Below are 24,930 nucleotides of genomic sequence, written 5' to 3'. Positions count from 1 at the left end.
GTGTGTGTGTTTATGTATGTGTGGGTATGTGTGTGTGTTTGTACGAGTGTGCGTCTGTGTATTTGTGTGTGCATTTGCGTATGTCTGTACGTGTGTGTGTATGCGTGTGTGTGCGTATGTGTGCGTGCACGCGTGTGTGTGTGTGCGAGCAGCAGAAGGCAGGTACTTCTGGGAATCTGTTTCTGTCTTTGTAGTGTTTTCTGAGTGAAGTGCTTCTAAAGTGGACTGGTTCTGAGGTACTGTACAAGTATCAGTAAGCAGCCATTTAGTATACACTCACACAGAATGTGTCTCTCTGGAGGAACACACCTTCCATATACTCTAGCCTCCTCCTGCCAATAGGATTTCGAGCCCTGAACTCATTCTGGTTAGCAGAGGGTTGATGTTTCTCATGTTTCTGTGGAGACCCCCCCACCCCCCTTTGCTGGTATCTCTGGCAGCACGCCACTAAGTCTCAAGGCAGGGGAGTATGGAGACATTCCTCAACTGATATAAATAGTGCCCCCCCCCCTCCTCAGACCACAGACAATAGCGCACCACACGCCACACTCTCCCGTTCTCACAGGACGATACTAGACCATTCTTCCCTCTGACCATGACAGCCTGGCTCGATAAGACGCATCCTATCAAGGCGCGCGCGCACGTCGATTGGGAGGCGTCGTTAAGTCCACGTGGACGTATTGGATGTATATATTTTTTTAAATGTCTAACACATCATCGTTCTACGTTCAGGTCTGATAGGTTAAAACCCTATTATCGTGTTGAAGTTTGAAGGTTTTGTGTGAATGTCGTAATTATATTTGAGAGGTTGGAGTTTACTCAAAAACACAGAGGGGATTAGAGATCAGAATTTAGTTAATGGAAGCTTAGCCACGACTAAACCCAGAAAAAAACGCATAGGTTCCTGCCTCCACCAATGCCAAACATTACTGTCTTGTGACTTTCCTTTCAAACTCGGGGGTATAGGGCAGATAGTTTAAATACCTTAAATATATTGTTCTCACAGCCAGGGTCATGTTTATCCTCTGAGGTCAAGCATGACAGAATGTCAGGCTAATGATAAATACGTGTTTAGTGATACTTGAGTAGGCCCTTCCAGTCACTTTGTCTTTGAAACGGAATTAAAACAGACTTGATCCGTGGAGGAATAAATTACTGAATATGATGGTTAGCAGGAAACGTGTGCTGTCGCCGATTTATTTAGGACAAAAACAACAGGTCTTGTTTCTAGGGCGCGGTCGTTCAGCACCACGGACAGCGCGCCATTCGGGGTTCAGACACCGGTGAAACGGTGGCATAAAATAATACACTCACTGTTAGTACCCAGCCAGGGTCTCATAGGGATTGGTTGAGACAGAAACAAAACTGACTACTAGGATGAGTTTAGATATGACGTCCTGGGTTTGACACCCTCTCAAATATGCAATGCTCATTTGGACCTTTGGAGAAACTCTGTATACACCCTCATGCCTAATTGATGTCTTCCTGATTAAAGTTTGATTGATTTGGACCTAAAGCGCTTTCACTTTCTCATCTTTCCCTTTCAACTAGATTCTACCCGCTTCACGACGCAGTATAAAACATTCATTTAAGCACGAGGTGGTTGTAAGATGCAGGAGTTGTAGTGCAGTGGCCTGTGATGATATATCTACACTTAGAAACACTGCGCTCACCAAAATAGCGAGAAGTGGTAACATCCAATACATTATTTTGCATTTGTTTAATAGTTTTTTTTCTGTACAGTTGTTTTGATCAACATCTAAACATTTTGTGCACAATATACAACTATTTACAACATTTTACACTTGCATTCGCACCTACTGAGGGGCAAAATTACGTCGCATGCTCACACTTAACCCCACACAAGTCAACAGTCTCAATTGCGCTGAGCAGTTCGACATACTATTTTCTTAAATGCTTTTCTGAAATCCCTATTGAAAATTGTGTATATAATGGGGTTCACAGAACTGTTACAGTAGCCAATCCAGAAAAAGAGATTGAAGAGCGCGCCAGGTATGGGGCAGCCCTCGCGGCAGATTGCGTGCAGGCTGTATGTGAAGAAAAAGGGGAACCAGCAGAGCACAAACACCCCCATCACCACCGCGAGCACGAAAGTGAAGCGCTTCTCCCGCATCTGGGCAACTTTGGTTTTGGAAGATGCCGCAAGCTGTTTGCGCCCCGCCGCGTCATTCTGTTCCTGAAAGAGCCGCGACGCGCGCGCGGAGGCCCACGAGAGGCGGCAGCTCTGGCGCGGGCAGCAGTCCGAGCCTTCCACCTTCCTGCTCTTGGAGAAGCGGTGGTTCCGCGGTTTGTTGTCCGAGGCGCAGCAGCTCTCCTCCAGGTCGATGTCGTCCAGCTCTTCCTGCCTCTGGTGGCTCTCGGAGCTATGGCTGCTGGGGCTCTCCATCTCGAATCGGTCCTTCTTGACGAAGCAGGTCTCAGACTGCGAAGTCTGCCTCTCCAGTCCGTTCTTGGCCACGAATACTGTGGAGGAGCGTTGCTTGGCCACCTTGTATATCTTACAGTACACCAGTATCATGATGAGGCCCGGGGCGAAGAAGGACACGACGCACGAGGAGAGGATGTACCACGTCTCGTTGTTAAGCAGGCACTCGTGCTCGTCGTGCTTGGTCATCAGCAGAGGCGGAAAGGAGATAATAGCAGAAATGACCCACACCACGACGATCATGGACTTGATCCTTTTAGGAGTCCGTTTGAGGTTGTAGCTCACGGCCTTGGTGACGGACCAGTATCGGTCCAGGCTGATGGCGCACAGGTGGACTATTGACGAGGTACAGAAAAGCACATCCAGCGCTAGGTAAAACGCACACCAGGTGCTGCCGAAGTACCAGTAGCCCATCACCTCGTTGGCGAGGGAGAAGGGGATGACCAGCGTGGCCACAAGGATGTCAGCGGACGCCAGCGATACCAGGAACAGATTTTGAGGCGCGCGGAGAGCCCGACTGGTCAGCACGGCCACGATCACCAACACGTTACCGACGATGGTAACCAAGATGATCACGGTGACCACCAGGATGATGAGCGCGGAGGCTATCCTCGTATGAGGCACAGCTATAGTTCTCGGTGCGCTCGTGGAATTTACATCTTGAATGGAGAGGTTGACAGCGGTTATTAGGGTTACATCCATTTTGGGCTCATCTTCTCACGCGTCATACATAGTTGTTCCGTTTCCTGACCTGTCCTCCTCCCAGGGTCTCTACTGCAGGATTGAAGATCAGATCTTTGGTCTCAGATCACACACAAGTGATGCGGCGCACCTTTAGTAGCATGGTCAGCTCCACTGAGGTAGGACATGTCCGTGCATGGTGTCCTCACAAACGGCTTCTGAAGCTGTCAACTCAGCTCCAGAATCGGTCCACGCTACATTGGATTCTCGCTCCATGCGTATCCAGCAAGTTTGGGCATAGCAAAGTCCTCTGTGTCATGTTTAATTCTCCCAATCAGGTCGGCAATCTGAAGGAAAACACCGCGGTTGTGACTTAAATTCGTGTCCTTTTTGGTCAAATAAATTCGTTGCTTTTTGTTAAATTGTTAAGTGCGTGCCCTTGGTAGGCTAAGCACAAGAGACGATCCGGACTGCCAGACATAGTGGGGAATGTGCACGCGGGAGGGAGGAGGGTGACGACACCACTGTGAGGACCAGCCCACCGCCAAACTTAGAGAGGGTTGGCTGTGTAGTCGTGTGTGTGTATGTGTGTGTGTGTGTGTGTATGTTGGAGGGGGGGTGTGTGGGGGGGTACTGTTTAGTCACAGAGTGCTAAAAGATTCCCGTGCTTTTTTTGCATTCGATTTTTGCCACAAGCAGTTACCACACGCGTTATGCCTATAGCCGAATATACGGTCATGAGTTATTTTACGAGAGACGTAAGATCTGATAAAAATAAATAGGCTAAACAGAACGTGGTCTTGGTATCTTTTCCTGAGAAACAAACGAACATTCCTTACTGTCTGGAGAGTTTTCAACATCAGCAGTGAGAAGTGTTTTAGCATAAATATCACCTTTTTTTGTTACATAACCGACTTTGTTGGAGCTGATAAGCCTTTCAGAGCTGAACATGAAGGTTGTTACCTTTTGCCTGCTCTCTCAGTAGAGTGAGAGGATATTTCACACAAACACACCAGCCTCCTTTATAACTCTCACACATACACAGTTAGAAAGCAAAACACACACACACACATGCGTGTGTAGAGCCTTCTACCTTCCACCTCTATTCAACTTTGGGAAACAATACCAAGCTTCCTGGTTGGTCTCCAGCTTCCTGTTGTGATGTCATCAACACTCCTAACAAGGTGGATGTCCATCACACTGAGATCCCTGTCTGGTTACTCTGGACTTGCTGATTGGGTGTGTGAAGTTCAATGTGTGTGGGTAGGCAGAAGAACAGAAGCCACGCTGTACAATTAATATCTGCCCCTATTTCCCTTCTATGATTGTCTCACCTCTTTTGTGTCTCTCACCTTATCTGTCCTCACATCCTGTCTCATCACCTCCCGGCGTTTCATCTCCTCAACGAATTCACCAGAGGGTGAAAGCTTAGCCTGTGTACACACATTGCCCATCATCACTAGGGTATTTGGCTAAAGGTTTTGTTATGTTGCCTAACATGACCAAATCCACAGAGATCTCTCAGCACAACTGTGAGCATGGCACTCTTGACCTTTGGATGACCCCTGTGACCTCTCAGTGACCTGTGTCTTCTGCGTGTGTTGAGCAATCAGAAGATTTCAGGCAACCAAGTTGTCAAACCTGATAACGCACCCTCCCCCCAACCATCTGGAAAACTCATCAGAGACAATGTGACACAAAATGACATTTGCCCAGAGTACCACTTCCCATAGTGTGTGTGTGTGTGTGTGTGTGTGTTTGCGTGTGGGTTACAGTTAGAGATAATTGCTGCCTTCAGACAATGGGCAGAGATGCAATAATTATCACCCTTGTCTTAACCACTCTCTTATCCGAATCTCTTCCATCTTTGAGTGTGTGTGTATGTATGCGTGTGTGTGTGTGTGTCTGTGTGAGAAAGAGAGAGAGAGATAGAGAGAGAGTAAGAGAGAGACAGAGAGAGAGAGAGAGAGAGAGAGAGAGAGAGAGTGAGAGAGAGAGAGTAAGAGAGAGTCACTGCTTCCTGGTAAGTGATACAGGTCTATGGGATTCTCAATCGTTTTCTGCTCTAATAACTTCCCCTGTGATTCAGCCTCTGTGAAGGTCTGCTCATGTAAGGTACAGCAGTGACCTTTCCTTCTCCCAAAGACACAGGACTGACATCAGCGCCATCCTGGGCACCTTGACTCAGATCTGGTTCTGCGAAAGAACAGCAGGTAAATAAAGACCCAAAGGTCACATGTTAGGGCCAATCTTTCAATCCAACATGGAGGTGATTGTAACGTACTGGCTTGCTGGGGAAGTGTCGATGGACCTGGCCTGTCAGAGGTGTTTATGGGAGGGGCTATGGGAGGTGTTTATGGGAGGGTCCTATGGGAGGTGTTTAAGGAGGAGGCCTATGGGAAGTGTTTATGGGAGGGGCTATGGGAGATGTTTATGATGGGAGGGGCCTATGGGAGGTGTTTAAGGAGGAGGCCTATGGGAAGTGTTTATGGGAGGGGCTATGGGAGATGTTTATGATGGGAGGGGCCTATGGGAGGTGTTTAAGGAGGAGGCCTATGGGAAGTGTTTATGGGAGGGGCTATGGGAGATGTTTATGATGGGAGGGGCCTATGGGAGGTGTTTAAGGAGGAGGCCTATGGGAAGTGTTTATGGGAGGGGCTATGGGAGATGTTTATGATGGGAGGGGCCTATGGGAGGTGTTTAAGGAGGAGGCCTATGGGAAGTGTTTATGGGAGGGGCTATGGGAGATGTTTATGATGGGAGGGGCCTATGGGAGGTGTTTAAGGAGGAGGCCTATGGGAAGTGTTTATGGGAGGGGCTATGGGAGATGTTTATGATGGGAGGGGCCTATGAGAGGTGTTTAAGGAGGAGGCCTATGGGAAGTGTTTATGGGAGGAGCTATGGGAGATGTTTATGATGGGAGGGGCCTATGGGAGGTGTTTAAGGAGGAGGCCTATGGGAGGTGTTTATGAGAGGAGCCTATGAGAGGAGTGTGTGTCAACCTATCAACCTTAGAGGGTGGACCCATCCTCTCCATGGTGGCTGACCAAACGAGACCCTGCTTAGCTGCTGTCATGTGCCCTTGAAGATTACGTCATTTACTTCAGCTTGAAGTCTCTGGGATTTATCACATTCCCCACAACCCAACACACACACATACATACACACACACACACACACACAACCGGTACACAGGCTTCCCTATGAAGGCTGGCCACAGACATGTGAAAATTCGAGGCATTCATCTGAATAGCTCTGAAGTGCCAAGAGTTCATTAGAACATCCATCTCTTGGCGAAGTCTCTCTCGGTTGTTTCAGAGTCTCTCCAGAATATCCCAGCAGGTCCTTCAACTGCTCTGCTCTCAGGGGGAGACTTAATCTGACTCTTCCATGCATTGCTCAGTGTCCGTCTCCATGCATGCACGTCCACGCAGACTCATGACAGGTGCTTCTGTGGAGGGAAAAGTCCGCTTTGCGTCGAGTGCAAACTAGGAATTATACTTGCGTCGTTGACAAAGTCAATTGCGTTGGGTGCAAGATAGGGCCCTCTGACTCATCCACCCAGCCTCATGACATCCCTGTAAAACGTACATTATGTACATTATGTCTCATTATGACTCTGGTTGGGGCCAGCACCAGGCGGGCACCAGTTGGTTACCAAGCTGGCACCACCAGACAACAAACAGTGTGGCTTCTGGTTCTGTAGTTTGTGCGTTTTAATCAGTCATCTGAGTGGAGATAGAGTGCCACATGTAAAGAGAAAGGACCCAAGAATAATTAATAGATGAAAGATAAGGACATTGTCTGAGGCCAAATATCTCTCATGCATGAAGGTCAGAGAGATCATTTTTTATGGGGAAAACAGAGAAAACACAGAGATAAGCTGGTATGCAGGAAAGAAGGCGGATGAATACAAAAGGCAGTCCTTGCATGCTGTGACATGTAGTCACACACAAGCACACAACATGAGGAAACTAGATTGGGCCAAAAGGGGATGTACAGTACCACCAAGACCTCAGTACAAGAACCAATGTCAATCAACACAGTAATGAGAAGAAACAATGGATTTTAGATTGTAAAACAATTAATAAGGTAATGAGGTCAGACTTCACCAATTTGGAATAACATGTGCCTGTGGTGAATTCCTAAATTTCTCCAATAGCTGGCACCACCAGGCTGGCAGTGGGGCATGGGGGACTGGGTGGGGGAGGTGGGGGAGGTGAGGTGAGAGTTTTGGATGGAAGACACGCTTTGTTTCTAGTTGAACCAGAGAGTGCAGATGAAGCTGTTGTTAGGTAGGTCAAGTTTCCCTCTGACTAGTTCTCTCTGTCCCATTATAGCCCCCTCCTTTCTCCATTCCTCTCCCCCTCTTTCTTTCTTTCTGTCTGTCTGTCTGTCTGTCTGTCTCTCCCTCTCTCTCTCTCTCTCTCTCTCTCTCTATCAGTTCTTTATTTAGTGATTGTCCCCTCCTCCTCACAGATCCGCTCTGCCAGTTCTCTCAGCCCTGCCATCTGGCCCTTCTCGTCCCCCACTTACCTCCCTCCCTCTCTCCCCTTCTTTCCTCCTCCCTTCTCCCCCCCCCTCTCCCCCCCTTCATCTCTCCCTTTCCTCCGTTTTCTCTCCCTCTGTCCCTGCAGTTATGACATCCCACACCATCACGCCTTCCTCCAGCACACTGCAGTCAGCGGTGGGAGCAACAGGTGCATGACCCCATCCACTCTCCGTCTCCTCCCTCCTCTCACCTGCCAACACCAACAACCTCTCTGACCCCTCCTCCCCCGGTCTCAACCTGGCACAGATGTTGAGGTCTACCGTCATTACCAGACAGCTGAACCAATCAGTGCTGTTCCCTGAAATGCCCATTACGATGATCCGATGATGATGATTATGATGACTATCACAGTCACACAGTACAATAGATAGATATGTGTTCTTTATTGTTCATTTTGTTCAAGTAAGTACCAAAAGGAATTTTCCATTGTCATAATTACTGAGTAATGTCATAACTGTACGGTACAATGATAGCTACTGTATGATGTTTTAGTTATGAGGTCATTTAAATAATGAAAATGACTGTGATAGAAGACATCATGGATTTCCTGAATAATCTGTCACTTTAGTTGGAATTACGCTATTCTCTATTTTAATGCTCTGAGTAAATTGTTTGTTGTGAGCCATGTTGAATAACAGATTAATCTGGATGTTCTATGCATGTGTGAGTCATACCAGCTGTTGACCAGACTGATGCAGAACAGCCAGCCACTTCCTAATGGCTGTTACCAGGATGAGCCCTGCCCAGATGATCTCCGGTCACACAGAGCATGTCATATTGACAGTATGATTCTGAGGGGTGGGAAGTGGGGTTTCTGTCTGGGTGAAGGACACTGGAGAGCAGGGTGGTAGGCTGGGTGGAGACTGGGCGCTGGGACGAGGTTAGACTGACCTGAAAAGGCTGAAGGAGGGAGATCTGGATGGGGGACATTTAGGACGAAGTACAGCCCAAAGTTCTTTGACCTCCCCCACTCCCACTTACACTGCTGCCCCTCAATTTCACCCAGAAACCTCTGGTCTCTTATCTACTGACTGACAGACAGGAAGTAAACAGCAACTCGTCCTCATATTCACAGGAACATGAAGGTCATGTGACCAGAAACATGAGAAGGGACAGCATGGCCTGGCCTTACTGATAAAGGAATAAAGTTGCGTCTTTCAAATAAGTGTTGTGAAAGAGTAATCTCTTGTGTAGGAAAGCAGCATGCAAGCTGCTCTCTACACACGCTCTCTCTCACACACACACAGGCATTATGCAGCTGGTTCAATAAATTTTTAATGCTCACCTGACTGACTGCAGTCTAGGCCAGTTCTGTTGTAAACACCAAGAAATTGCATTTTGCACAGAACATTCCCCTCTCTCAGTCCCCTTTGTTGATAAGCAACTTGCTGTGTTTTTTATTAGGTCACCATGTTAGCAGTGGGAGCTGTCACTATGACACCATTCATCACTGAGTCGTTCACTCACTGAGTTGTTCACAAACTGGGCCGCATACTTGTGTCATCCCTTACTGGGTTATGCCTAACTAGGTTGTTCACAAACCGAGTCGTTCCTGGCTGAATCATCCCTCCCTGAGTTATGCCTAATTGAGTTAACTAACTGATTCGTTCTTAGGTCAGTCGACTCCTAGGTCAGTCGTTCTTAGCTAAGTGGTTCACTGGCTGAGTGGATCCCAGCTCCCCATGCCACTGAACAGCCTTGACTGTTTGTCAAGTGGGGCTTTGTTTGTTTGACAGAGTCATCTGGTTACATCTGCATCGAGCCAATTACAGCTGTTCCACCCGTCAGGGAGCTTCGTGCCAGTACGGCCGAAGGGTTTGAATGTCAATGGTAATTGGTCTCTTTCATCATGTCCTGAGGGGGCCGTCAGTGTCTGAAATACATCCTAGAGACCAAGAAGAAGAAGGGGGGGAGGCAGGGGGACACGGGTGGGGGGTGACGGAAAGCGTAAGGCAGTGAGTGTGTGCAACCCTGCAATTTAAAAAATAAATATACATCTACTTCAACACACACTTTTCTGCAGCATTTATCTAACCACTCGTGTTCGTTACTTAACTCTGGACTACCAGCCAGACCGGTTTGACTGACGTTACGAGATACGCGAGCACCCTCTACTGGTCACTTCCTCCATCGTGTTCATACCTTGTCATTCGATAAGCACGGTCGCCAACAAGGAAATGGAGAATTGACTGATTCTTTTCGGTTACGCGTATTTTGAAATCGTAAAGTTTAATCGTTGGTGACCTCGAGACTACTAAATAGGCAACGGATCCCTATTTAAAATTGGAGGAATTAAATTATGAGTCGCCATCAAACTTGAACAGGTATCGGAAATTCAAGAATCGGCCGGAAACGAAACTTGACAAGATAATGTTTACAAGGGGCTGGGCCTTAAGCAATTATCGCCACAAAACCAGCTGCTGCTAAACAAATATATTCACTCGTTCGAGTCTTTGTTTACACATGCAGCATGAGTACTGCCGTTGGAATCAGTTTTCTATTAATGTATTTTATGGCAGGTCAGCAGAAGTTTGGATAACGCGTAACCGTGTCCATCCGATGGCTACCAACTGGTGACCCGTGGACAGTCAGGCATGGCGGATATCATTTTGCTGAGCTCTGCGAGTGAGGAAGACTCTGACATCGAGGTTGTTGGTGTCTACAGCGACACTGAAAGGAAAACCGAGACAATACCATTCATCCGAGGAGAATGGATAAACCTTGCTGCATATGCACCGGTAAAATAGCTTTGCTTGCTTAGAGTTAGTCTAGCTACTTGACTGGTGTTACATTGAAACGGGGGTATACAGTACAGTAATATTTTCATGATAGGCCTGCTATTTTTCACATCCATCTTTTAGTTCACTCGTCAGCCAGCGACTGTATGAAATATGTATGGTTGCTGAGTTTTAGCAATACATTAAAGCTAAATTGGCAGTAACAGTTTAAATCTATACATTCATCTGCTGTGTCAATAGAGTTGCGCACGTGGGGAGTGTTGTTGTAGCGTCACCACGCGGAGGCGTGGCGCCAAACTTAAATAGTCCACTCACACACGCCGGTCTGCAACTGAACATGGCAACGGCAATTTGTTGGGCAGTTTTTGACCTGCTGCCTCGGTATATTATTTTGATCAAACTTGATAGCCCTGATGACAACTTTTAACGGCGTGTTTTTCTTGATCTCTCCTCAGTTTGTCTTTGATCTCACTGCTCATGGTTGGGCTCTCCCGCCTCCCAGAAGGCGCAGGAGACGAAATCCATCCGCGCCAGTGGAAGTAGTGGATTTAAGTGACGAGAGTGGCCTTGAAGATGAAGCTGAGAGGTCACTGAGTCCGTTGTCCCAGGGAGGTAAAGGTTTGAAGAGATTTAGCAACAAGAGTCAAACTCAAAGAAGAGTTTCCGATTCTCCAGATTGCTCTCCAAAGGAACAGCATCCCGGTTGCCCGCCAGCGCTTCAGGAGGGCCAAGACAATGACATCCTAGAACTCCAGCAGCAGTCTTTAATTCTCAGGAATACTTTCACTGTTCAAACAGATGGAGATATTGAGATTTCCTCAGACAGGGACATTCCAGACGACAATGTCAAATCACCAAGTGTGCCAGCATCTAAACTCACAGAGGAAGTTACAGCGCTGTCGGATCCAGTCACTAAGGAATCTCAACAACTCCCAGCCATACTTCTAGACGAAGAGAAGGAGCTTCCAGGATATCCAAACAGCGACACTGTAACCATGTCAACCGATGGATCTCAACCTGAACAAAGGCCTGCTGTAGAGAATGAGGACGCTCAGCCTCTCATGACTGTTGGCTGGAATTATCACACAGAGGGGCCAGAGACCAGAGCAGAGTCACCGCCTTCACCCCCCCCAGGAGACAGCACCAGCCCTGCCCTGCCTCTGAACCAGCCAGACAGCACCAGCCCTGCCCTGCCTCTGAACCAGCCAGACAGCACCAGCCCAGTCCTGCCTCAGAATCAGCCATACAGCCCCTCCCAATCCCCAGAAAAAGTAGATTTTGTGGATTATTGTGACTTTGCCATTCACGACTCGCTGGAGATGGAGCCGTACTCACCTACACACAGCCCCTATGAGTGGTCTCCTTCCTCTTCCCCTCACGCCAGCTTAAAGGATGGAACTTCCTGTCTGGGCCAGGAGGGCATGGAGGAAAGGTGGTATAGGGAGAGCATCTCTCCACAGCACCATACGGGAGCACAGCCGTTAGTAAGCCAGCCACAGGAAGCCATACCTAGTGATGTATCCAAGCCCTGCTCTACCTCTCCCTCCCTAGAACCAGAAAATGACTCTCCCCTACTACCTCCACAACCTCCCCAAATGTCCCCCCTCCTCCATCAGCCCCACCAAAGTCCCTCTCTCCAAACGTCCCAGTCTGACAGCCTTAAGAGCCGGTCTGAACTGCCTCTGTCTCCCAGCTCCGTGGCTCTACCTGCCAGGGGCTTCCCAGACCAAGAGCCCCTACAAGAGCAGCCTCCAGAGGTGCTGCTTGTGGGGTCTGACTTGTCCGCTCCGAGCCATCCGGCATCCAGCTACAGCATCCCCAGCGACCCCCCCATGTCAGTGACCAACACGGAGGATCTGGAGCAGGACCCGGGGCCCTGGAGACCCCCCCGGGGGGGGCCGGGGGACAGGTCCGGTTTGTGGCTGGAGGGGAGTGACGAGGAGGCGGTGAGAGGCAGGGAGGTGGCTGATATGGGTGTCAGCGAGGAGGACAGGCAGTACGTGTGTCCGGTTCAACTCAGGAAATTCCGACCACTGATGGCCGGACCACTGCAATCACTGGTGAGGATAGCTCTCTCTCTCTCTCTGTCTCTCTCTCTCTGTCTCTCTCTGTCTCTGTCGTCTCTCATCCTCCATCTGTCTCTCACCTCCCTCCTCCACGCAAACAGACACACACACTCTTCCACTCGTCCTTCACACACCCACACAAATGCACCCCCCCCCCCCCCCCCCCTACAGCTCTGTAACGGTCTCGGACGCACACTCTGCCCCCGTCTTCCCAGGAGAATGTGGAGGAGGAGGACGATGGCTTCGGAGCCCCGGAGCAGCTGTGCAGACAGGGCCTGAGCCTGGTCTATAGCACCATGGAGGAGAGCTACCCGGAGGGCACTCTGCAGCTGCTGTCGGACCTGCTGCACCCGCGATTTTACCCCCCCAGGGACATCACCACCCACCTGCTCAGGGACATCCTGCTGGACCCCCGCGCCCCACGCAGTCTCCGCTTCCAGGCCTTCTCTCTGCTCATGAGGACACAGAGGTCAGCAGTTACAAACACCTTCTTCTGTCCTCTCCTTCTTTCCTTCCTTCCTCACTTCCTCCCTCCTTAGTATGGAGTTCAGTAGAAGCTTGATAACGACCCATTCATTAGAATCAGGTGTGTTGGAAGATGGAAACATCTAGAAACATGCAGGACAGGGGGTCACGAGGACCAGGATTAGACTTTAGATAGTGTGGTGAATCTGGACTATCCTTAGACAGTGCAGTGAGTCTGGTATCTCCTTAGACAATGCGGTGAGTTTGGTTTCTCCTTAGTGCAGTGAGTATGGTCTCTCCTTAGACAGTGCAGTGAGTCTGATCTCTCTTTTCAGGCACCACCCTGCAGAAAAGGGAACCATTCCATGGGACTGGGAGCTGCTGACATCAGTTATGACTGAACAGGTAGGAGCCTGCTACTGAACATGTATAAAACATCTATCTTAGAACTTGCAAAGTTATATAGAAGCAAGGTAACATTTCCCTCCCTCCCTCCCTCAGGACAGTCCCAAAAGACACAGTAGTGAGGCAGTGTGCATGCTGCTGCAGTACACCCTGCAGACGCTGGAGGACGACTTCCGGGTCAAACTGTCGCAGCGTGACCTCCCTCACAGCATCGCCAAGGCAACCCTGTCTTGCGACTCGGGCCGGGTCAGGTGAGCAGTGTGTCCATCAGCTGGTGGAACCAGAGCTCTGAGGATTATAGTAAAGGTTCTTATACTTGTGTCTGTGTTGGCCTCCACCAGTGATGTCATCAGCTGGCTGCTGACTTCCATCGTCAAGTCAACGGGGGTCAGTGACGCCAAAGAGAGGGATGATCATCTAAAGTGAGTGTCACCGTGTCACTCCGCACCCACACAGTCCCAAGCTGTTGTCTTGGGTGTATGTCCCCGGTCCTGAGACATGCTGCTGTGGTCTGCTGTGTGTAGGATGGTGTTGTCTTGGGTGTATGTCCCCGGTCCTGAGAGATGCTGCTGTGGTCTGCTGTGTGTAGGATGGTGTTGTCTTGGGTGTATGTCCCCGGTCCTGAGAGATGCTGCTGTGGTCTGCTGTGTGTAGGATGGTGTTGTCTTGGGTGTATGTCCCCGGTCCTGAGAGATGCTGCTGTGGTTTGCTGTGTGTAGGCTGGTGTTGTCTTGGGTGTATGTCCCCGGTCCTGAGAGTTTCTGCTGTGTGTAGGATGGTGTTGTCTTGGGTGTATGTCCCCGGTCCTGAGAGATGCTGCTGTGGTCTGCTGTGTGTAGGATGGTGTTGTCTTGGGTGTATGTCCCCGGTCCTGAGAGATGCTGCTGTGGTCTGCTGTGTGTAGGCTGGTGTTGTCTTGGGTGTATGTCCCCGGTCCTGAGAGATGCTGCTGTGGTCTGCTGTGTGTAGGCTGGTGTTGTCTTGGGTGTATGTCCCCGGTCCTGAGAGATGCTGCTGTGGTCTGCTGTGTGTAGGATGGTGCTGCTGCTGCAGAAGATGCTGGTCCTGTCCCTGGAGGTGGACTGCTGTCCTGGGGTCAGTGCCAACAAGCTGGCCCAGAGGCTGGTCCACTCCTGCTCCAGCACCCTGCGCCAGCACCGGTGAGGAGAGGGTGGGGGGTGAGGGATGGGGGATGAGGGGTGAGGCCTGGGGGGAGAGCCATTGTTAAGAGATGAGAAGCTGGGTGGAAGCATATAGTGGTGAGCGTCTGGATAAAGAGGTTTCGCCCTTTGCGTGGTGCTGTCCAGCCATCTGACCCCCATCTGACCAGTAATGTTAACGTAAATGTAATGTGAAATGTCCAGGATGCTGCTCCTGGAGACCCTGGAGAGCAGGCTGCTGAGATGCAGGCTGCTGGAGCAGATGCTGGAGCAGGCCTGTCCACACACCACCTCCCTCCCCATGTCCCTGGCTCTGCTGCTCCACTTCCTGAAGCACTGCACTCTGACCCCTGACCCCACGGTGAGTGAGTACCACGCCAGCAGTCCACCGCTTTGCAGCGGGACCTAGCTGCGCCGCGACTGGGAAGTGGAGGTTTGCTATGTGGAGGTTTCTGACCTGGGGGGTTGTGACTTTGCAGGATGGAGCGGACAGGGAGTTGGGCTGGGAGGAGCTGGTGCAGCTGCTGTGGATGCTGCTGCTTAGTCACGAGGAGGTGGTGAAAGGTGGGTCCCGTGCTTCCCACACTTCCTGCTTCCCACACTTCCTGCTTCCCACACTTCCTGCTTCACACCTGTTTCGCACACTTCCTGCTTCCCCCACAGCTCCCTAAGGTCAGGCTGTCTGTCAACCAACACTCATCATCTGTAGGTCGTGGAAATAGGGACCCCTTTGAAAGAGACTCTCCAGAATGTTGTCCCTGACCCCCCTCTCTGTCTGCGTGTGACTCCTCCAGGTCACCTGCACTGCCCTGTCACAGAGCGAGCAGGAAACGCCCGCCCGCCCGTCCAGGTGGTCACCAACACTGTGTCGCGATCGGACGTACAGGGAGCCGTGGAGGACTTCCTGTTGCGGTCCCAGGCAGACCTGGGCCGGACGCTGCCTCTACATGTTCACGAGTCTCTGACCTACCTCCAGGACCATATGATGGACTCCTGTCAGTGTTGACCCTAGGTTTTTACAATACTGTAAAAGTCTTCATGTACATACAATTAGTTTTGAATTTTTCAATTTAAAATATTTTGTTTTATAATATCCATGTGAGTTTTTTGTAATATGATAAAAAAAAAGTTTTTAAAAATAAAAAACAAATCACAAATATTTCGAAAAATTACATTTTAAAGGTGGACAACATATTTTCCACAAAGTTTTAAAAGTTTTTTTTAAAAGTTTAACCATTATTTGCCCCAAAAAAGTTTCAAAGAAAAATGTCAAAGGTTGACAAAATATTTTCCACAAAAAGGTTTCAAGGGTTTAAAATAATTCTAAATTTGGCCCAGAGATCTGAGCCGCTAACTTCCTGCAGAACAGGTGTTGTGATCAGATATAGGGCTTTCATGAGAGGCACCCCCTCGCGGGAGCGCGCGCAAACCACTCGGAATCAAAAAGTGAAGGATTTCGTCTTGATATCGCAACCAAACGGAGGGGAGACAAATGTCTCACATTATACTTTCTTTGTTATATAATTCAAAAGAAGAATGTCCGGTTATCTGTGTAAATAACAGATGTTATTCTCAACACAAAATCCCCAAAATTCGTCATTCAAACCGTAACGAATGCGAACCAACATTCTTGCTCCAGGGGAGTGCCTCTCATGAAAGCCGTGCATCTGATTACGCAACACCTGTATTTTCTCTTTTTAGGACCATATTCTGTAAACCCAAGAGATGAATTGTGCGTGAAATTCCTAGAACAGTTTCTGAAATGCTCAAACCAGAAGGTTGTTGGTTCGAATCCCGACTGTGCAAAAATGACGTTGTGTCCTTGGGCAAGGCACTTCACCCTACTTGCCTCGGGGAGAATTTCCCTGTACTTTACTGTAAGTCGCTCTGGATAAGAGCGTCTGTTAATTTACTAAATGTAAAATGTTGGAACGTTGACCATCATGTGTATGTGCCTAAATGGCATACCTGCCACGTGATTGGCTGGACATGTACTTGCATTAACAAGCAGCTGAAGAGGTGTACCTCAGCGGAAGGTTGAATTGACTCTGACCAATTCCCACCTTATCTATACTCAACTGACTAGGCTCTTTTCAAGAAGTCTGTTCTGTGCAGTCAGAAGAGATAAGATGACGAGAAGAAACCGTTTATTTCCAAGTCACCGAGCTAGTAGAATAAAATGAGTTTAGTGGCCCGATTTCGATGGATTAATTTGACAACTGATGTGATTGTTCAACACACCTAAAGTCCCTGATCACTTTAGGCCAATCTTGAATTATAACATCCCCAATCATCTTGGTGTCAACAGCTGGTTCGGTCACTCCAAGTGCCGACCAATGACATCAAGCGTTCTTAGCTATCTTGGTTGATGGAAGAAGAAAAAAAATCATTCAGCCGCCATGACGCTTGTTTGCTCTCGAGTGAAGTAGAAACAAAAGGGAGCACGCACTCGTCCTCACTGCTTGGTATGCGTTAGGTAAAAACGGCATTGTTTTAAAGTTTAATTTTGCAACATATTTCCTACTTGATTTTTAAAAACGCTTTACCGCGTTATTTCCCAGTGCGTCTGTGCATTGAATTCGACTGGTCTAGCGGAAAAGCCTGCTATCTCAGCTAGTAGTGGCTAATATTGGTTAGCTAGCTCGTCAACCAGCAAGTGAGCAAGTCTGTATTACCAACATTGGCTTGATAGCTAGCAAATGTTTAACTAGCACTGGTCTGTGAACTGCTTGTTTCACAACGTAGCTAACTAGCCAACCTAGCTAGGCTTAATCAATGTCCGTCCAAGTTGTGATGCAGTTTGCTATTTATTCAGAAAGCTAGTCTACTGTAGTTGAATTGATTGAAGTTAGTTTGTCAGGTTAACTTGCTAGATCTCCCTTAATTAAATGTCGCCGTAGTTTGCTTTTCCGTAAACTAGCTAGCCTAGCTAACCATTGGCTAAATGCTATGTAGCTAATTGGGCTAACTTTCCTTAGATATCAACACAAGCCAGCTAACGTTAGGCTATTAATTGGCTGTCCCATACAGTTTAAGGGCAGCGCTTTAACATTTTGCCGTAAAAAAAGCCTATACCGTGCTATTCAGGGCGTTTGCTTGCAATTAGGACTACTGTATTTGGCTTTTAGTTCTTAGTCTAGAAACGTTCCTAAAGTATTGTGCATGAGACTGCTATCATACATCAATCCGATACGGACTGTCAACCTTGTAACCAAGAGTAATGTAATGTGTCTAATCGCTCCATATCTCTGCAGCACTACAGGAATGCCCAAGGAAAAGTATGACCCGCCAGACCCCCGGCGAATGTATACAATCATGTCTACCGAGGATGCAGCCAACGGGAAGAAGTCTTACTGGGGAGAGCTGGAAATCAGCGGTAAGCATGTATAAGCAATGTTGGTGGGGCAACATCGATATCAGACTAGCAGAAGTGTTCATCGGTGTTGGGTGGAGTTTTGGGGACTTCCTGACTTGTGTGGTGTTCTGTCCATGTGCAGGTAAAGTCCGCAGCCTGAGTACGGCTCTGTGGTCCCTGACGCACCTCACTGTTCTGCACCTCAGTGACAACTCCCTGTCTCGCATCCCCCCCGACATCGCCAAGCTCCACAACCTGGTCTACCTGGACCTCTCTTCCAACAAGATCAGGAGCTTGCCAGCAGAGCTCGGCAACATGGTGTCTCTCAGGTGAGGCCTAAAAAAAAGGAACTACGTTTCCCACGGCGCGCACTCTGTTTAGAGTCAGTCTCTGCGTATTGTGGAAGGGGCTTAGAGAATGGAAAAGTCCATTCACTTGCCTTCCATGTAGTTGGCCCATTTGTCCAGTTTGAGCTGTCATTTGACACGCCTCCCTCGCCCCACACTGAGACAGCTGGGCCTGCTGAATCATAGCCCTGTAAACCATGTTGTCGGTCGCTGTGCAGTGTAACAGTAACTCAGGCTGATGGGGAACCTAGGGTGAGAATAAGAACACCTTTGTTCATGTGATTTGATCCAGTCTCTCTTTTCCCCAGGAAACAGTGTCCATCTGTGTGAGGGGCTGGGGAGGGATCTATGTTGGCAGGCTGGGGAGTGATCTATGTTGTCAGGCTGAGGAGTGATCTATGGTGTCAGGCTGAGGAGGGATCTATGTTGGCAGGCTGAGGAGGGATCTATGTTGTCAGGCTGAGGAGGGATCTATGTTGTCAGGCTGAGGAGGGATCTATGTTGGCAGGCTGAGGAGGGATCTATGTTGGCAGGCTGAGGAGGGATCTATGTTGGCAGGCTGAGGAGGGATCTATGTTGGCAGGCTGAGGAGGGATCTATGTTGGCAGGCTGAGGAGGGATCTATGTTGGCAGGCTGAGGAGGGATCTATGTTGGCAGGCTGAGGAGGGATCTATGTTGGCAGGCTGAGGAGGGATCTATGTTGTCAGGCTGAGGAGGGATCTATGTTGTCAGGCTGAGGAGGGATCTATGTTGGCAGGCTGAGGAGGGATCTATGTTGGCAGGCTGAGGAGGGATTTCGATTGTAAATAGGCCCAGCCTCTGACACTCCCCGTTTCCTGTGTTCTCCCCAGGGAACTGCTTTTAAATAACAACCAGTTGCGTGTTCTGCCGTTGGAACTGGGGAAACTGTTTCAGTTACAAACACTGGGGTTGAAAGGTGAGTGTGGCTTATCGTCCTGGTAACCATTCCGTCCTGGAGACCCCATTGTTCCTTTGGCTTGGTTTTACGATGTCACTCACATTGGCCTGCCCTTCCCCTCTCACTCACAGGAAACCCACTAGCACAAGAAGTCATGAGTCTGTACCAGGAGCCAGATGGAACCAGGAGACTCCTCAACTACCTGCTGGACAACCTGGCAGGAGCCCTCAAACACAGTGAGTCATTTCCCCCCCTCCTCCCCGGGTCCAGTTGATAAATGATGGTGCATGTTATAACCATGGCAACGCTTTCCCCAGTGCCCACGGAGCAGCCGCCTCCCAGGTCCTGGATCTCCATTCAGGATCCCGACAGAACGCGGCCTTCAGGTGAGACACACACACGCGCACACACACGCGCACACAGATCCAAAAACGAAGGTTAAATGGATAGCCTGATGGACTGTCTCTCTCTCTCTCAGCTCTGTTCTCGGTGATGTGCTACAACGTGCTGTGTGATAAGTACGCCACGCGGCAGCTCTACGGCTACTGCCCGTCCTGGGCTCTCAGCTGGGACTACAGGAAGAAGAGCATCATGCAGGAGATCATGAGCTGCAACGCTGACATCATCAGTCTCCAGGTGCTCACGCGCGTGCACACACACACACACACACACACACACACACACACAGCTCTTTACCACAGGAAAGTCCCAAGATAGCGTGTTGGCTGCCTGCACCTGGTTCATAATAGTTTCTGACTGTCAACAGGAAGTGGAGACGGAGCAGTACTATAACTACTTCCTGCCTGAGCTGAAGGAAGAGGGCTATGAGGGCTTCTTCAGCCCCAAGTCCCGGGCCAGGACCATGTCCGAGTCGGACCGCAAACACGTCGACGGCTGCGCCATCTTCTACAAGACGGAGAAGTGAGTCTGTGTGGTCGAGGGCTCTCGGTCTGCTCTGAAGCTGCTGGTTCTTCCTTGTCGTCTGGGGGGGGGGGTCATTGTGTTTGCTCTTCCCCCTCCATGCTCATGTCTTTCTGCCCCCCTCCAGGTTCAGTGTGGTCCAGAAGCACACGGTAGAGTTTAACCAGCTGGCCATGGCTAACTCTGAGGGCTCAGAGGCCATGCTGAACAGGGTGATGACCAAGGACAACATCGGGGTGGCCGTGCTGCTGGAGGTCCACAAGGAGATGATGGAGCAGAGTGGTGAGGACATACACACACTCTCTGGCTCTGTTCCACTTGTCTTCTGCTCCTTGTGGAGCTCTGGCTGTTGTCCAGTAGGTGTGTTTGGCTGTGGCTGCTAGCCAGGTGTTAACAGCAGGCCAGTAGGTCGTCCTGACACAAGCGTGGTTAACGCTCAAATTTCAGTTGGTTTACTTTTTCCTCCCTCTGTACTTCTCCTTTTACCTTCTCCCTCCCACCTCTCTCCCTTCACCCCCCCCCCCCGTAGCAGGGAAGTCCCTCCATGGCATGGAGAAACAGCTCCTCCTGGTGGCCAATGCCCACATGCACTGGGACCCGGAATACTCGGACGTGAAGCTGGTCCAGACCATGATGTTTCTGTCTGAGGTCAAGAACATCGTGGACAAGGCCACGCGCTCCCTCAAGCTCTCCTCCGTCTCCGGGGAAACCAACGGCGTCCCGCTGGTGTTGTGTGCAGACCTCAACTCCCTCCCCGACTCAGGTGTGCGTTTGTTTGTCTTCCAGGTAACAGGGAGTACCTGAGTACTAGCAGTGTGTGTGTGTGTGTAACCCTGCTCCCTGTGTTCTCCAGGTGTGGTAGAGTACCTGAGTACTAGCAGTGTGTGTGTGTGTGTGTGTGTGTAACCCTGCTCCCTGTGTTCTCCAGGTGTGGTAGAGTACCTGAGTACTAGCAGTGTGTGTGTAACCCTGCTCCCTGTGTTCTCCAGGTGTGGTAGAGTACCTGAGTACTAGCAGTGTGTGTGTGTGTGTGTAACCCTGCTCCCTGTGTTCTCCAGGTGTGGTAGAGTACCTGAGTACAGGGGGGGTGGACAGCACCCATAAGGACTTTAAGGAGCTGCTCTACATCGACAGCCTGACCAACTTCAACTGTAACGGCAAGAACGGCTCGTCTAACGGCAGGATCACGCATGGCTTCAAGCTGAAGAGCGCCTACGAGAACGGCATGATGCCGTACACCAACTACACATTCGACTTCAAAGTGAGCCACACACACGCTCATCTATATCAGTAGGATAGCCCTTGCTTCGTATATCAGGGTCAGATGGATTAGAGGTTAGGGAGTCGGGCTATTGATCAGAAGGTTGTTGGTGTGATTCCTGGCTGTGCAAAATGACATTGTCCTTGGGCAAGGCACTTCACCCTACTTGCCTCGGGGAGAATGTCCCTGTACTTTACTGTAAGTCGCTCTGGATAAGAGCGTCTGCTAAATTACTAAATGTAAATGTATATGACTCATACGATTTTGTATTATGTTCTATCTGTAATTCTGTTGTTGCAAAACAAAAAAGTTAATCTCCTCCCCTTTTCTCTCCGCTCCTCCCTCCCTCTCCTCCCCCAGGGGGTGATTGACTACGTGTTCTACTCCCGGCCTCAGCTCAACGTCCTGGGGGTGCTGGGGCCCCTGGACCCCTCGTGGCTCCTGGACAGCGGTGTGAGCGGCTGCCCCCACCCCCACATCCCCTCCGACCACTTCTCCCTGCTCGTCCAGCTGGAGCTGCTGCTGCCCCCCCCGGCCCCCCAACTCAACGGCCTGCACCTGCCTGGACGCAGGTAGTGGCCCCCCTCACCGCCCCCCCCCCCCCCAACCAACCCCCGCAGAGGAGGCGTCACGACAACAAGCCATCTGCAGAATCAGGCAGGCCAGACGGACAGGGATTTCCTATCTGATAATAGATATATTTTTTTTTCTTTCTTTCGGTATTGTTTTCTTGTTTTTTGTAATGCTAAAGTCAATCTTGTTCATTGTGTAAATAATCCTGTCTAAGAGCCCCTCCCCTTCCACACCACTTAGGCTTGGATGATGGCTAGTCCCTCCCCCCCAGACCTGTCTGTCTGTCCTGTACAAATCTCAAACCAGCAAAGACGACAGACCTGTCTGACTGGCCTCATCCCCCCCTCTCCTCCCTTCCACCGGCCTCATCCCTCCCCCAGCCTCATCCTTCCACCGGCCTCATCCCTCCCCCAGCCTCATCCTCCACTCCCCCAGCTGCATCTCTCCTCTACCAGCCTCATCCCTCTCTCCTCTCCTCCCCCAGCCTCATCCCTCCTCCCCCAGCCTCATCCCTACTCCCCCAGCCTCATCCCTCTCTCCTCCCCTCTCCATGGGGCATTGTTGGTGGCGGAGCCTCCAGAAGGTACTCACTCCAGCTTCTGTGGCCTTCCCTCTAGTGGTCAGAGGTCATTCTGGTGCTGAGGTCATCATGACCCCCGGTGCTACTACTGAAACAGCAACAATACTGGAGGCTGGCACCATACACACCCGGGGTAGGGACAGCCTATCTTGGCCTCTCCTTGAGTTGGTGACTTAACAGTGGGAGGGTGATGGCTGGCACACACAGGAATATGTCCTGAGTCAGCATTTCTCTCTCTCACACACACACACACACGGGCAGGCCTGTAGCAGTCTTCAAGGCCAGTATCCTGGACACCCTGTGTGGGCGTGTCCACAGTGTTTGTACAGCGTTTAGAACCTTGACGTTCAGTCTTTACATGATTGTATATGAACCACATGAAAAAAATGTTTTCTGCTGTTTTGTACTAAAGAGTAAATTATGATCAGATTTGAAGTATAAAAAAAGAGAATTTCTAGAAAGATTGTATTGTAAACTATGGCAACATTTTTATCCAGGTAAATGTTGAGATGAATAGGTTGCCAGCGACAGCAGAGAGAGGAGACGATCCAGGCTTCACCTGAACTCCCCTTAACCTGAACTCCCCTTCACCTGAACTCCCCTTAACCTGAACTCCCCTTAACCTGAACTCCCCTTAACCTGAACTCCCCTTCACCTGAACTCCCCTTCACCTGAACTCCCCTTCACCTGAACTCCCCTTAACCTGAACTCCCCTTAACCTGAACTCCCCTTAACCTGAACTCCCCTTCACCTGAACTCCCCTTCACCTGAACTCCCCTTCACCTGAACTCCCCTTCATTTGAATCCCCCATGAACCGTCGAACATTGTAAATAGATGCATTATCAAGCCATTGACTCTCATTATTGCCATGACAACACCCCTAAATACAGCTGTTTGTTGTGACCCCAGGATTCCCCACACACACACAACCTGGTTCTGTGTGGGGTGGGGGGTACCCCTCCCCAAGTAGGATTAGGTATAACCCCAACAGTAGTCTCAACCCCATCCCAATTCTCCATCCAGAATCACCCCATCCCCTTTCTCCATCCAGATTCAGAATACCTTTTTTGTTGTTGAATATTATAGAACACCAACACTGAACCTGTTGTCTTGCACTTTCTCCACCTTGGTATCGCCTTTCGCCTGGACAGTCTCTTCTCCTTTGGTTTTTAAAAACGTACTTGTGAATATTTTATGTCCTTTCTGGGTTATTAATGATTTCATTGTTGGGTCTGTAAACTGTGATGTTTTGATGGTTTGTTTAGTAGTCAACTGTTTCTCTACCCCCTGACAGCCTGCAACCCCCTCACAGTCTCTCTACCCCTTCACTGTCTCTCTAACCCCTCAGTCTCTCTACCCCCTCACAGTCTCTCTACCCCCTGACATGCTCTCTACCCCTCAGTCTCTCTACCCCCTGACATGCTCTCTACCCCTCAGTCTCTCTAACCCTTGACACAGGTCAGTCTATGTCTCTGCTGAGTTTCCACTTGGACCAAAACATGGTGTGTCGCCACAGTGTATCTATACAGACGGAGGTATTTATGGTAACCCCCCCCCCCCCCCCACACACACACACACACACACATACACACCATTAGTATAATTACAGAAAACATCTGATCACCTTTTTAAACCAATTCGTTTTATGAGATTTTACAAAGCAAATCCCCATATTTAGTTTCCTTCTGTGTAGTGTCAGCCCTTTACGGATCACCTTGTTTTATACCAATGTGTCCATTTAGACTATTCTGAATTGCTTATATTATTGTAGTTTAAAGATTAGCTTTTTTTGTAAAGTGTGAATAAAAAGTGTATCTTGTTTCCTTTCTACACAGTGCTGTGTTATGACCTTCTGATTGTTAGGGTCTGCCTCACCCTCCAGACAGGGCAGGTCTGGGCTGGGCTGGGTGATCAGCTCTGATGTTGACAGAGCTGATTCAGACAGTAACATGTAGTTGGAACCTTCCAGAGAACATGGTTGGGTTGCTTTTCTGTCTAAATGAGGGATGGTCCCATCCAGTCTGTCCAGCTTTAGGATGTGGATGTGAGCTGTGCTAGCCAGAATAGCAAGCTAGGCTAATCAGGTCTGGTTTCACCTCCTGATGTGTGTAGAGGTGACTGACTATGCTAATGCTCCTAGCTAGCTTGCTGGTCATGGTGATTGTCATGTGCTTCTGTGGTGACCTGGTGGCTAGTCTGAGCTCCTTGTTGAGCATCACAACGCATTAGGGCTGCAACTAACAATTTTATTAATCGATGAATCTGACGATTCTTTATTCGATTAATCGAATCCAACCCTTTATACAAAAACAAAACTGACAGTGCAAATTCACAGTGCAAAACATCTTCAGAATGTGCACAAACAGGCACACAATTTAGAAAAAGTTATTAATATTAGCGTGGATTTAATGCTATTTTCCAAGATAAGCAATTTATTTGAGTTGTTAAAACCTTATTGA

General features: G+C 49.4%; 3 protein-coding genes across 5 annotated transcripts; 2 read left to right on the top strand and 1 right to left on the bottom strand.

Annotated features, from left to right (window-relative positions):
* Positions 1-1,743: 1,743 nt before the first annotated feature.
* Positions 1,744-3,601, bottom strand: adra2db (adrenergic, alpha-2D-, receptor b). Its single transcript, XM_067247694.1, has one exon. The coding sequence runs from the start codon at positions 3,146-3,148 to the stop codon at positions 1,877-1,879; it is 1,272 nt and encodes a 423-aa protein (XP_067103795.1). The 5' UTR covers positions 3,149-3,601; the 3' UTR covers positions 1,744-1,876.
* A 6,250-nt stretch (positions 3,602-9,851) lies between these two features.
* Positions 9,852-15,672, top strand: simc1 (SUMO interacting motifs containing 1). Its single transcript, XM_067247802.1, has 11 exons — positions 9,852-10,003; positions 10,199-10,417; positions 10,873-12,477; positions 12,699-12,952; positions 13,284-13,353; positions 13,450-13,604; positions 13,695-13,775; positions 14,388-14,513; positions 14,718-14,874; positions 14,993-15,077; positions 15,308-15,672. Exons 2-11 carry the CDS (start codon positions 10,274-10,276, stop codon positions 15,517-15,519), a joined length of 2,889 nt encoding a protein of 962 aa, XP_067103903.1. The 5' UTR covers positions 9,852-10,003; positions 10,199-10,273; the 3' UTR covers positions 15,520-15,672.
* Positions 15,673-16,891: 1,219 nt separating this feature from the next.
* LOC136954196 (CCR4-NOT transcription complex subunit 6-like) lies at positions 16,892-24,292 on the top strand. Of its 3 annotated transcripts, none has more exons than XM_067247776.1 (12): positions 16,892-16,978; positions 17,768-17,889; positions 18,011-18,197; positions 19,068-19,153; positions 19,267-19,371; positions 19,453-19,521; positions 19,614-19,771; positions 19,902-20,056; positions 20,184-20,338; positions 20,586-20,819; positions 21,115-21,317; positions 21,678-24,292. In XM_067247776.1, the coding sequence occupies exons 2-12, from the start codon at positions 17,778-17,780 to the stop codon at positions 21,891-21,893; spliced, it is 1,680 nt and encodes a 559-aa protein (XP_067103877.1). In that variant the 5' UTR covers positions 16,892-16,978; positions 17,768-17,777; the 3' UTR covers positions 21,894-24,292. The 3 variants fall into 3 exon arrangements, with proteins under 3 accessions (XP_067103877.1, XP_067103876.1, XP_067103878.1); XM_067247775.1 differs by having other exon boundaries at positions 16,897-16,989; XM_067247777.1 differs by lacking the exon at positions 16,892-16,978 and adding an exon at positions 17,093-17,169.
* Positions 24,293-24,930: the final 638 nt, after the last annotated feature.

Source organism: Osmerus mordax, chromosome 12, assembly GCF_038355195.1.
Source record: "Osmerus mordax isolate fOsmMor3 chromosome 12, fOsmMor3.pri, whole genome shotgun sequence".
Classification (NCBI taxonomy): Eukaryota; Metazoa; Chordata; class Actinopteri; order Osmeriformes; family Osmeridae; genus Osmerus; species Osmerus mordax.
The sequence above is the reverse complement of the archived record's forward strand: the minus strand, read 5'-3'. Positions and strand labels throughout refer to the sequence as shown.